Source organism: Hyperolius riggenbachi, chromosome 8, assembly GCF_040937935.1.
Source record: "Hyperolius riggenbachi isolate aHypRig1 chromosome 8, aHypRig1.pri, whole genome shotgun sequence".
In the NCBI taxonomy this organism is placed as follows: domain Eukaryota; kingdom Metazoa; phylum Chordata; class Amphibia; order Anura; family Hyperoliidae; genus Hyperolius; species Hyperolius riggenbachi.
The window spans coordinates 79,267,795-79,280,880 of NC_090653.1; the positions used below are offsets into that span (position 1 = coordinate 79,267,795).

At 43.5% G+C, this 13,086-nt stretch overlaps 1 protein-coding gene across 3 annotated transcripts in view; it reads right to left on the minus strand.

Moving 5' to 3' along the window:
• Nucleotides 1–9,416: 9,416 nt before the first annotated feature.
• LOC137528221 (cytochrome P450 2F2-like) overlaps nucleotides 9,417–13,086 on the minus strand; it is an 85,032-nt gene continuing 81,362 nt past the window's right edge. For all 3 annotated transcript variants that reach the window (XM_068249497.1, XM_068249495.1, XM_068249496.1), the window contains exons 10-11: nucleotides 12,579–12,720; nucleotides 9,417–9,672 (exon numbers count right to left, since the gene is read on the minus strand). In XM_068249497.1, the coding sequence (XP_068105598.1) occupies nucleotides 9,491–9,672; nucleotides 12,579–12,720 (324 nt within the window). In that variant the 3' untranslated portion in view covers nucleotides 9,417–9,490. The remainder of the gene's footprint in view (nucleotides 9,673–12,578; nucleotides 12,721–13,086) is intronic.

The window sequence follows — 13,086 nt, forward strand, 5'->3', positions numbered from 1 at the left end:
GTTCCTGGTTCTCCGCGAACGCGAACCACAGAAGTTCACCGGAAACCATTCGCCGGCGAACCGTTCAGGCCATCTCTACTAATGAGCCTGTTCCTGTATACCGATAAGATATCAGAGCACACAGCTATATATACATTCTGCATCAGAAGGAGATACATAGCTTATTTCGATGTCATACTGTTGCCATCCTGTTTCAAAATGTCTGTCTTTCACTGATGCTCTATTGCTACTAAAATGAGTCAGGAAAGAGTTAAACTGTAGCAAAGAGAATACTGCAGTCATTCCCTAGGGGAAAAAAATTCAAAAAAAACATACATTTAATAGGTCTCGGGTCTTTAACAGCTGACCAGTAATAAACTGTCTGACAGCTTGTTGGGGAGAGGAAACTTAGCAGAGCTGATAATTCCTGTGCGTGAATGTGAATGTGCGCATGAAAAAAACACACTGAATTCAAGAGTTCTGCTACTGTAAACCCCTGGCACTTCTCTCAGCAGCTTGTATATCCGCAGTCATCATACAGAGGATGGGATCATCAGGTGACAGCAGATGCTGACTGTCCTCACATACACCAGGAAGTGAGAGAGATGCAGGGATCTCTGGAATTCAGGCAGAGCAGAGAAAAGCAGGAGAGGTGATTCACTTTGACATGTGACCTCTTATCTCTCCAAGTCCTGCGCTCTTCTGCTTTTTATCGACCAAGGCCATGGCCTTTGTGGGCTTCCTATAAATCCGTCCCTGGATGGAGTGGTTTCCAGTGGGAGTGGTAAGTAAGAGATTACTGTTGTATAAAGATCCAATATTCCAGATCTGTACATAAGATTAGGTGACACCAACTCGGAAAATTCCATTTGGTGTGCATGCGCCTTTTGAGGAGTAAAAAAAAAAAATCCTGGAGAAGATCCATGTGCCTTATCACCCGTATAGTAAATAAACACAAGTGACAGATTAGATTAAATAATGTAATTTTCATCTAGAACAGTACCACCATATTGCTTGTTTTTATTGAACCGAAAAGAAAAACCATTACAGCCAAATATAAACAGCTCCCGACCACCACCTGGCCAGCAATCCACCAGGTGGATCAACGTGAACGAGCGATGGCCGATAAATTTGTTGTCGCCGCTCACCCCGCCCGCCGCATTAGGTCATGTCTGTCCCGCTCTGTCAGTCCTCCGCCCCCGCATTACAACAGAACGTGCCATCAGTTATACAGCTGACTCTGTGTCTGTACAGCCACAGTCTATCAATGTCGATCGAGGGATCAGGTCCCAGTGTGTATATGGGCCTTTAGAAAATCAGAGGGCTCCTGATCTGTTTTTTACTTCTTTGTTGTAAAAGAGTCATGCACCACATTGCAAAGAGGCATTGGGAAGTAAATGCATGCAAGAGGCATGTACTGCCTGGCCACTTCAAGCAAAACCAGCCAGTCTCCCTTTATTCCTGCATTCTGGATAAATTTGGTTTCAAGCCTTAAAGGGAAGGTTTGCGTAGACTATAAAAAAAAAAGCGGCACTTACCTGGGGCTTTTTCCAGCTCCTGGAAGTCGATCGGTGCCCTCGCCACAGCTCCTTTCCCTTCTGGTGTCCAGCGGTGAAGAAGCCGACCTCGCCACGTCGGCTTCCGGGTCGGCTTCTGTGCGCTCCACGGCGGGGGGTCACGTGGTGTAGGGACGTCATCGGGTCTCTACTGCGCTGGCGCAGAACTACTGCGCCTGCGCAGTAGAGACCAGATGACGTCACTTACACCACGTGACCTGCGCCGTGGAACGCACATGAAGCCGACCCGGAAGCCGACCTGGCGAGGTCGGCTTCTCCACCGCTGGATGCCGGGAGGGAGAGGAGCTGCGGCGAGGGCACCGATCGACTGCCAGGAGCTGGAAGAAGCCCCACGTAAGTGCAGTTTGTTTTTTATAGTCTGCGCGGATCTTCCCTTTAAGTTGCCTGTGGCTTGTAAGTGGGGGATAAAGCCTTTTCCAGTGTTAGAGTCCTTTTACACTAAAGTGTACCTGAGATGGGTCAGGAGGAAAAAATTGTACATATCTGTGGCTTCTTCTAGCCCCCTCCAGGCAGAACACTCCCTCGCTGTCCTCTGCTGCCTCCAGGATCTTCTGCAGTTTGCCTGGTAAGTTGTCCAGTCGGGGCCAGTCAGTGCAGGCACAGTCTGGCCATGCACGCTCCCCCGTCGCGCTCCCATGGCCGTAAGCATTCTGTGCCTGACTGTGCAGTAGTACTGTGCAGATGCAGAACCATACCGGCTATGGGAGTGCAACAGGGGCACGTACCTGGCCACACTGCAACTGCACTGACTGGCCCCAACTGGACAACTTACCGGGCCGAGTGCGGAAGATCCTGGAGGTGGCAGAGGACGGCAAGGGAGTGTTCTGCCTGGAGAGGGCTAGAGGAAGCCCCAGATATTTACAATTTTTTCCTTGCGCAGTTGGCCCTGGAACTGAGGACTTTCCAGGGCCAATTGCAGAAGAACCAGGAAGCAGAGGAGGACGGTGAGGGAGCGATGAGCATGGGGGGGGGGTCCTTAACTTTTCTTGGTTTGAATCAAGATAACCCCTGTTATTTTCAGCTTATAAATGTGTAGGGTGAACACCCTATGGTTGCATAAAACTATGTTTTGAGGCAGGTTATTTCTCTTCCCGGATGACATTAAACATATACTTCAGTTTAAAGGACTTCTATCACAAAAATGTTATTGTGTATATAATGTGCATTTGTACAATGCACTATAAATCTATTTTCCTTATGTTCTTGCCACTTACAGCAGGTAGTGAAAATCTGATTTAAAATACACAACAATATTTGCCTATTTAGGAAAAGTCTAGGTTGGGAAGGATGGTTCAAGGTTAACTTAGATGCCTCTGGCTATGCTTGCCGTTATCATGCTGCTACATTGATTCTATTGTATATTTACAGTATGTGAATGTTTTCTAATGCATTAGCACTATATGTGGAACAATAGGCCACTTTCACCCATGATGCTTTCTCATCATGTGCCTTCGTAAGGCAGTTGTCCCTACGTGGGTCTTGGTCTTTCCATGACTGAATTTTTGGTGGCAGAGAGTACAGATGGCATTGCTGTCATCTGAGACAGACACACACAAAAAGGTCCACACCGCTGAGCCCTGGGATGATGGCATTTTGGTGGTGGTGGCAGCAGCTGACCTTGAAGATATGTCACTGTTCCGTGCAGAAGCTGAGGAAGATGAGGTGTTCTGTGTTAAATAGTCAACTACGTCCTGACAATATTGGGGGTTGATGGCATGTGCCTTCTGAATGCTGTACTTTGCAGTGAAAGGTATGCAGTGAAAGGTATGCAGTGACTGGTGGTGGTATAATACAATGTGCAGTCACAGATGCAGTGAAAGGTATGCATGCACTGACTGGTATATAAAACAGTGTGCAGTCACACAGATGCAGTGAAAGGTATTCAGTGACTGCTGGCATAATACAATGTGCAGTCACACAGATGCAGTGGAAGGTATGCAGTGACTGCTGGTGGTATAATACAATGTGCAGTCACACAGATACAGTGAAAGGTATGCAGTGACTGCTGGTAGTATAATACAATGTGCAGTCACAGATGCAGTAAAAGGTATGCAGTGACACATCACAAGAACATTAGCTCTCAAAAGAGCTTTTTTGGTGGTGCTTTTCAGAAACAAATATCAGCAAGGAGCAAGCTAACCAGTTTAACTTACCTGGGGCTTCTTCCAGCCCTCTGTAGTCATTTTGGTCCCTTCTCCGCTCTTCTTCCTTCAGTCGTTGTGCCCCTGTTATTTCTGGCCGACTGAGCCAGTCGTGGGTTACAGTGCATGTGCATGTTCATGTGCAGCCCCAGCCGAATGCCTCCTTAATAGTGCTCCCTTGGAGCTCCCTTGGTAGGGAGCGTTTGATGCATGCGCACTTAAAAAATTTTCAAACTGCGCAAGTGGAAAGACAGCAAGGGACCAGGACGACTGCAGATGGCTGGAAGGAGCCCCGGGTAAATTAAACTGGGGACCTTAGTGTCACTTTAGGTTCTTTTTAAAGTGTACCACAGCAAAATGTCATTTCACAGTTTAAAAGCTATTTTCCTTTGAATGTTTAAAATCAATTTTCTCAAAAACTAAAGGGTGTTTTTGAAAAAAAAATGTATGACTTGTTCCCACTATTCCTCTTAACATGCATGGCTATTTTGGGGACAAAAGCATGTATGAGGGCCTCGCTATCAACCACCAAATTCAGCTAATAATTACACGTAATTGAGAAATTACAGATCCTGATTACAGTTACAAACAAAATGCATTATGATATTTTCCAAAATTTCAGATTACACATGTCTATGCTACTGACACTACCACTGCTTTCCTGCGTGGGATGCATTATAATGTCCTTTCAAGTACACACACTTGTACTACTGTTTAGTTTTGTTATATTTGAAATGTTCAATAAAAAAATTTGAAAATCACAAATTACGATGCAAATTTACAATTATAAGACATTTCTGCTCATCACTAGTAAAGAGATATTGGTAGAAGAGAATTGTCTCAACAGGCAGGCAGCTGGAAATTGTGGAGAGGAGCCTATCAGTACCTGGAGAAAGAGTACACATCACGCATATAATGTCAGAATGGTACACAACGAAGAGGTGAGGTTGGGAGCGGCACACCTTGCCGTATATGTCAGGGTGCAGAACCTTAGATGCAAAGCAAACATCCGATACAATTCAAAGTAGTCCAAGGATAGGTTCGCACACCAGCTTCTCAATAAGCAAAAGTGTTGTTTATTTCTCTATGATACATCAAACACTATGTATGACAATTGTGTCGGGGCCACTAAGGGTCCTCTTCCTCAGATTAGTGCAGACAAAAAAAATGGTACACAAGATCTTAAAAACCACTTAAAGACCACTCCACAGCAATTGGCGTGGACGCGGCGGCAGCCCCAGGATCACCTAATGCCGATCGGTGTAAGGTCCTGGGGGCGGGCAGGAGATCGTGCGCCAGTGTGCGCGCATCTACGCTTGGATGCGCCTTCAGTCTCCCAGAGGCGATCCCCACTGGGAGACTATTGGACAGCGAAAGTTTTTGCAGTCTTTTATCACTGTACAGCGCTGCAATCTAAGGCAGCACTCTTCTGGGACACAGGAGAGCAATCAGCTTTCATTTGCAGGGGGGGGGGGGGAGGGAATTATTAAAAAAAACACAACCCCCCCTCCCCCCCCATATTTATTACAAAAATAATAAAATAAATATTTATAAAAAATAAACACTCCTGGGAGCCATCACAGTCCACCAACAGACATCTCTGTTGGTGGGCAGAAAGGGGGGGGGGATATCACTTGTGTGCTGAGTTGTGCGGCCCTGCAGCGAGGCCTTAAAGCTGCAGTGGCCTAATTACGGTACCAAAAAATGGCCTGGTCTTTAGGGGGGTTTAACACGGCGGTCCTCAAGTGGTTGGACCTGAACTCTTGCACAGGACACAAGGAAAATAGAAAGAAATGCACCCTGTGTGTTTTTAGAGAGAAGAGACTAATACTCTCTCATCTTCAAGTAATCACAAGTGTAATTTGAATTCTCAACTGCGTCAGCACAGAAATCGGCAGTCCTAGGCAGACACAGCTAATATGTAAACACAGGATGTTAACTCTTTGTCTGACACACTGCAGATTTCTTGCATATGTTGTTTAAGCTGTAACAAAGAAATGTTTTTCTTTAAAGGTTATTATGCTGTTGCTTTTCTTTTAGAGCAGAGGAAAGTTCTGAGTTCAAGTCCACTTTAATTATGATGAATAGCCATTATCCTTACTGATTTCCTTAAAATGAAATCAGTTTTGTTTTGCTACTTTTATTTAGACAAATAGAGGCACTAGCTTATACGCTCCTTAGCCTGATTAAACTAAGATTAAAAATGGAGTATTTTTTAAGGAATACCCTGCTGCTCCTCTGTGCAATGACTGGTGCATGGAAGAGTTATACAATAGCTTACAACTCAGACATGACCTTGAATTCCTTCCCATCTAGTAACTGTAATGTAACATTGTGTGAGAGCACCAAGAGATTGTGATGGATGCAACGTATGGGGCGTGGGGTCATGCAGCAACAGGCAAATATACCTGGTCCCAATGTTCTTTCCAGCACAGATCTCTGCCTTCCTTCAGGCAAAGGGTGCAGATAGCAATATGTGTTATAGGGATTGGGAAACTACATGGCAACTTTTAATAAAGGGAACCTAAACTGAGAGGGATATGGATTTTTCCTTCTAATTAATACCAGTTGCCTGGCAGCCCTGCTGATCTCTTTAGCTGCAGTAGTGGCTGAATCACACACCTGAAACAAGCATGCAGCTAATCCAGTCTGACTTCAGTCAGAGCAGCTGATCTGCATGCTTGTTGAGGGGCTGTGGCTGAAAGTATTAGAGACACAGGATCAGCAGGAGATTCAGGCAACTGGTATTCTTTTAAAAGGAAAAATCCATATCCTTCTCAGTTTAGGTTCCCTTTAAGGGGAAATAGTGTGGCAATACATTTAAAAAGGGAGCAGCATAGCAATTTGAGGGAGTCAGTATAGTACTATGGGGGGGCTGCTGTTGATACATGTCATTATAGGGAGGGTTGGACCATATACTTGGGGTCATGAGGACAGGAGTAGATGGCCTGTCTCCTTGTTGTACGGAGAGACAGGGCTAGACTTGTGCATAGACTTCATACAATCTTCACGATTTACAACTCTTTACAACTCTTAAAGAGAACCCGAGGTGGGTTTGAAGAATATTATCTGCATACAGAGGCTGGATCTGCCTATACAGCCCAGCCTCTGTTGCTATCCCAAACCGCCCTAAGGTCCCCCTGCACTCTGCAATCCCTCATAAATCACAGCCACGCTGCTGACAAACAGCTTGTCAGATTATCTCTATAGTGTCAGTCTGCTGCTCTCCCTGCCTCCTGCAGAACTCCAGTCCCCGCCTGCATCCCTTCCCTGCCTGCTGATTGGAGGGAAGGGATGGGGGCAGGGACCGGAGCTATGCAGGAGGCGGGGGAGCAGCTGAGACTGACACTACAGATGTAAACACAGCCTCACAGCACGGCTGTGATTTATGAGGGATTGCAGAGTGCAGGGGGACCTTAGTGGGGTTTGGGATAGCAACAGAGGCTGGGCTGTATAGGCAGATCCAGCCTCTGTATGCAGATAACATTCTTTAAACACACCTCGGGTTCTCTTTAAGAGTGAGATATTAGGAGGTTGACTTATATTCAATGTCATCTTTTGTTTCAAGCACACACAGTATTTTTTTTTTTTTATTTATGAGTGGTGATGCTGAAAGAGTCCTGTGTAGGCCTTTAACTATCCCTTAAACAATATAAGCCATGTTAAGAAGACAAGAACAAACACAGTTTAATGGGAAGCAAAACTGTACTCTGCTTGTCCAAGGAAGGAAGTTGCGGCAGACAGCGGTAAGTTAGCCGTATGACCTCCTTTTGCTACATCACTCGACGCTATGTTCCATCCTCCCAACACTTCCTTGTTTACAGCAGAAGTTCCAGTTGTGAAGGAGGAAGTGTGGGAAGGAGGGAGTGCAGCATGGAGTGCTGCGGCAAGAGGCAGTCACGCAGAAAAACAACCTGATCTTGCGCAGCTACCTCATTGGACACACGCGGTGACGCGGGTACATTTTTACTTTTCGTGAAACTTTGATTGTTCATCCATAATGTTAAGACTGCAAATCCTTGCCAACTAATGGCAGACTGTTAGTTAGGGTCGTTTCGTTTGTCATACATTTTTATTTATTACAAATATATATCATACAAACACTATATGTAGAAGATCAACCAATTCACATCACTAACTAAACATCACAGTCTAATGAAATAAGTTCAGACAAATAAGTAAATTGAATTTTTTCTTTCTTATTTATTTTTCTCTTTATCCCAAAAAATAAAAAAATACTCCACCCTTTGCAGAATTCAAGAGGATAATAATAATCTGCAGCTGTGGAAAGCAACAATCTTATCAGTTTTTTTGTCATTGAAACAAATATTTTTCCTTAACGTGGTCTTATTGATATAGCAAAGAAGCTGTTTACAAAGATAACAGTGCAGAGTTTTCTTTCTATTTCTCCTACTCTGACACAGTTTATTATCAATTTATCATATCAATAGCTGCCATATTTTAAGCATGACTAACGTTCTGTATACACGCTCAACAAAAGTTGCCGCAAACAAACAACTAAGATCACAGAAATGACTTGACCGGTGACAAAAACAAATTACGAATTTTTATGACAATGTTGTTGGCACCCCAATATTCAAATGACCAACTCATTGAAATACTGTGCAGTGAAACGGAAGTGATATTATGCACGACATGCCTGCATTCTGTAGAACAATGTCATTTAAACAACATTGTACACATGTGGGCGACTGCATAATATCTGTCCAACAGTCGTCAGAACTGATCCGTCAGATGGATCGGGCAAAATGGCCTACAGTATATTGTGTCTCTTGGGCTACATTTTTTTACACGATTAAAAGCCGATATGGTAAAAATTTGTAATTTGTCGGTTGTTTCAAACTGCTTTTGTTGAGTGCGTGTACATAGCTTAATTCTTTTATTCATTTGAGCAACCAAGCTAAGCTAAATATGTCTAGTAGAACAAAACTGAGCTAATTTCAATAATCCTTAAAAAGTGATAAGACACCTTAAACAAATCCAAGCAAGGTTTGTAGGTTCACTAATGTTCTCCAGTGATCTCCATTATAGAAGAACGTTAGTAAATTAGACTTTTTGTGTTAGTTACTAAAGGAGATCTGCTGTGAGGGAACCTGTGCTTAATTCAATCGATCCAGTGATGTGCAGATAAGCTCCTAATCCCCTGACTGGTTGTTTAAATTGGATGGACTACAGCCTTAAAGAGACACTGAAGCGAAAAATTTTTTATGATATTATGATTTGTATATGTAGTACAGCTAAGAAATAAAACATTAAGATCAGATACATCAGTCTAATTGTTTCCAGTACAGGAAGAGTTAAGAAACTCCAGTTGCTATCTCTATGCAAAAAAGCAAGAGAGGGCTGTTATCTGACTTTTATTATCTCAAGTGTTATTGAACTAATTACTTTTCTTCTGCCAGAGGAGAGGTCATTAGTTCACAGACTGCTCTGAAAGAATCATTTTGAATGCTGAGTGTTGTGTAATCTGCACATATTATAGAATTGTTCAATGTTAGAAAAAACACTATATACCTGAAAATAAAAATATGAGAATATTTTCTTTGCTGCTAAACTTCTAGTAATCATTCATAGTACACAACCAATTCATTATATCATATATTTTTTTTCGCTTCAGTGTCTCTTTAAATGATGTCAAATGTACCCAATGCTCTGAGAAAAACTTGTGGACATTCAGCCAGACTGCAGGTGACTTAGCAAGGCTTGGGTGAAGTAGTTTATTAGTACATAAGAGTGAGGTAATACTTAAAATAATTCTGTGGCTTGGCTAGATTAGCGAGGTATGAAGCGGCACTTGTAGGCTGGGAGGATGTTGCCTAATCCACTTCCTACAGGGCTGACATTTATCTCTTCTTTTGGAATGATTGGCTTGAAAGTGAAGTTCTGAAGGAGGACTGTGAAATAGAGGAATATTTCCATCCGACCCAAGCTTTCGCCGATACATAAGCGGCTTCCTAAGAAAATCAAAACATAGTAATGGTAACAAATGTAATTCATTTCAGACTTTTAAAGTGGTCTGAAACTCTGACATAACATTCAATAAAAATGTGTTTTCCTACTTGTTATTACTCATACAGTTATCATATTTGCTTTTGTAATATTGTCTGTTTACAAATTACAAGTTTCCAAAGTGTAGTTTATCGTGCCCTAAAAGCTGTCATTGCATTTTATTCAAACTGCTTTTTATTATATATTAACATCTTCTAATGAGCTATTCTGAACTCTGTCTGTGTCTGAAGCACAGAGCGCTTCACAGAGAGCTCCTTTTCACCTGTTACACTGTGTTTACACACATGGGGCCTGATTCACAAAGCGGTGATAACTCAGTTATCACGCCTAAAAGACTTTAGGCGTGATAAGCTGTGCACTGCTGAGTTAGCACCGCTTTTGCTCTTTATCGCGCGCAAAGTCCCGCGCATAAAGTTTTGCGCGCGCAATCGCACAATTCCGCGCGCAGCGCCCATAGGGTTTAATGGGCACATCGCGCGAACTGCACCGTGCGTCGGGCGATTGCGCGGAATTTCGCGCGAGTTTCATTTTATCACGCCTAAACTGAGTTTAGGCGTGATAAAGGGCTTTTCACAGGCGTGCAAACACTTTGCACCGCTTTGTAAATCAGGCCCATTGTAACAACATTAAAATGTAAACAAAGATTTGTTATCTACTGTTTGGATGCGGATTTGAAGCTTAATAGCAGGACAAAGTGCTTTGTTTAACCATTTCAGTGATGTTCTGCTAAAAATTCTGGTATAGTAGCTTTCAAGCTGCGAGCATTCTTATAGAGCTGGTTTTCAGACCACTTTAAGTCGATTACAATCCACTTTACTTGTGTCATTGGGTGTACTTTTGTAACTTTGCTGGTCTTCTTTCTGCCAAGTTACAATACTCACAATCTTCTATCCTAAGTACATTTTTTTTTTTTGAAAAGTTTTTTTTTCTATCTTCTACCGTATTTTGCGGAATATAAGACGCTCCGGCATATAAGACGCACCTAGATTTAGAAGGCAAAAATCAGGAATAAAAAAAAAAACTAAACCTAGGTGCGTCTATGGTGCAGGGGTGTCTTATGGACCTTTAAACCCCCCAAAACTGTCTCTATCTAAGCTGAACTGCTCATCTACACTAAATCCTGCTACACTACACTTCACTTACTCCTGCTGCCCCCACCAACTACACTACACTACACTACACGAACTAACCCCTGCAGCCAACCCAAACTACACTACACTTCACTAAGTAACCCCTGTAGAAACCCAAACTACACTACACCACTACACTTCACTAACTAACCCCTGCAGCCAACCCAAACTACACTACACTAACTAAATCCTGCACCCAACACAAACTACACTACACTTTGCCCCTGCAGCATCTCACCTGATCCTGCTACCGCGATCCTGTCCTCCTCCGCCTGACTGCCGCCTTCCAAGGGTCATCTGAGGGTCCCAGCCATCCCATCCAGAATCCCGGTTCTTCAGTGTCCCAGTCGCCAGATCGTCTTCACTGCAGACAGCAGCCATGCGGTAATCACGCGCTGCTGCCTCGCCGACATCCTCCATGGTAACGGCGTCCTCTTCCTAGTTACGGTGCCCCCTTCTGTGTGACGAGCAGCGCATGTGCGCCTGACGTCATGCGTGACCCCGGCGCACGTGCGCCTGAAGTCATGCGTGACCCGGCGCACATGCGCCGCTCGTCACACAGAAGGGGGCACCGTAACTAGGAAGAGGACGCCGTTACCATGGAGGATGTCGGCGAGGCAGCAGCGCGTGATTACCGCATGGCTGCTGTCTGCAGTGAAGACGATCTGGCGACTGGGACACTGAAGAGCCGGGATTCTGGATGGGATGGCTGGGACCCTCAGATGACCACAGCTGGGACCCTCGGATGACCCTTGGATGGCGGCAGTCAGACGGAGGAGGACAGGATCGCGGCAGCAGGAACCGGTAAGTATGTTTTGGGGCCCAAATACCGTACCTTTAGAATATAAGACGCACCCACTTTTTCCCCCTAGTTTTGGGGAAGAAAAAGTGCGTCTTATATTCCGAAAAATACGGTAATTAGGAAATTTGGCTGTTACAAAAAATGGAAAGGGGGGTGTTGGGGTAGATAAGCTCAGAGACAGGCCACAGAGGCCTGGACCTTGGGTGGCTGCAGACCAATGGGGCGCCTGAACTTGAAAGAGGGGTTGAAAATGGGGGTCGACACATGAAAAATTGAAAATGATGCCCAAGGGAGCTGTTCATGAAAGAGAGGAGCTACAGTACATGGAAGATACACATGGAAGAGGGGCTGCACATGGAATGGGAGGGACACTGATGCACAAGACAGCAGAGCCACAACATACTTGGTCTAGGGGGTGGGGCACAAAAAGTATAAATCCAACCCTGAGTGAGCCACATCATTAGCTATGCAGGGATGGGAGGAGCAACACTGATCTTATGGGGCATAGAAGAATTTTCTGCTTTGAAGACAAGACTGGGCCACTGCACTTCAGAAAATACTTGTTAAAAAAAACGTAATGCATTTTAAAAGCACACTGCAAAAGGATGTTTTTAATAGTACAGAAGATTTCAAGTATGCTTATGTAATTTTGAATCATGACGTAAAGAGAACTTGGCAAAAATAACTTTTAAAAAAATTAAATAAAGCAGACATTAAATTCACTAAGGAGGTTTAATTTAGCAAGACTTTGGTTTTCTAATGGATGCCAATATGGCAATGTAGAGAATTCTCTGCAAACTGATTTTCTGTACTTATATGGTCTCAGGTAGGTCTCAAAATCAAATTTTAGATAAAGTCATTTATTGCAAAAACAGGTTAGTATTGTAAAAACGGGTTAGTAATAAAAGTATTAATTTACCTGCGCCGAAGGGCAAGTGGGCATCATTCTTCTTGAATGCACCTTTCTCATCCAAAAATCTGTTTGGATTAAACTTATTTGGCTCATCATAATAGTCTGGGTCAGCATGGACAGAAGCCAAAAGTGGGGTGACATAAGTGCCCTAAAAAAAAAAATAATTATAACTGGAAATATACCACATATTTGAATTAAGTTATCTAAATGATACAATAGCCTTGAAAGAGAAATCTTAAAACGGGATTATCACCATAAAAATCAAATTTCAACAGCAACTGGTATGAGTGTATTAACCTCCCTGGCGTTTTGATTACGTGTGGCGCACGGCCGCGGGAGGGTTTTTACACAATTAGCAAGAGAATAATAAAAAGAGGGTTGGAAGAAAATTATGTCAGGATTAGCTTCATTCAAAGCTGACCAAGATGAAAACTGTCTAAAATAGGATTTTCTGCTTTTCCTTTATAGAATTCACAGGAATCATTACGTGGACAGTGCAATACATCTGTTATGT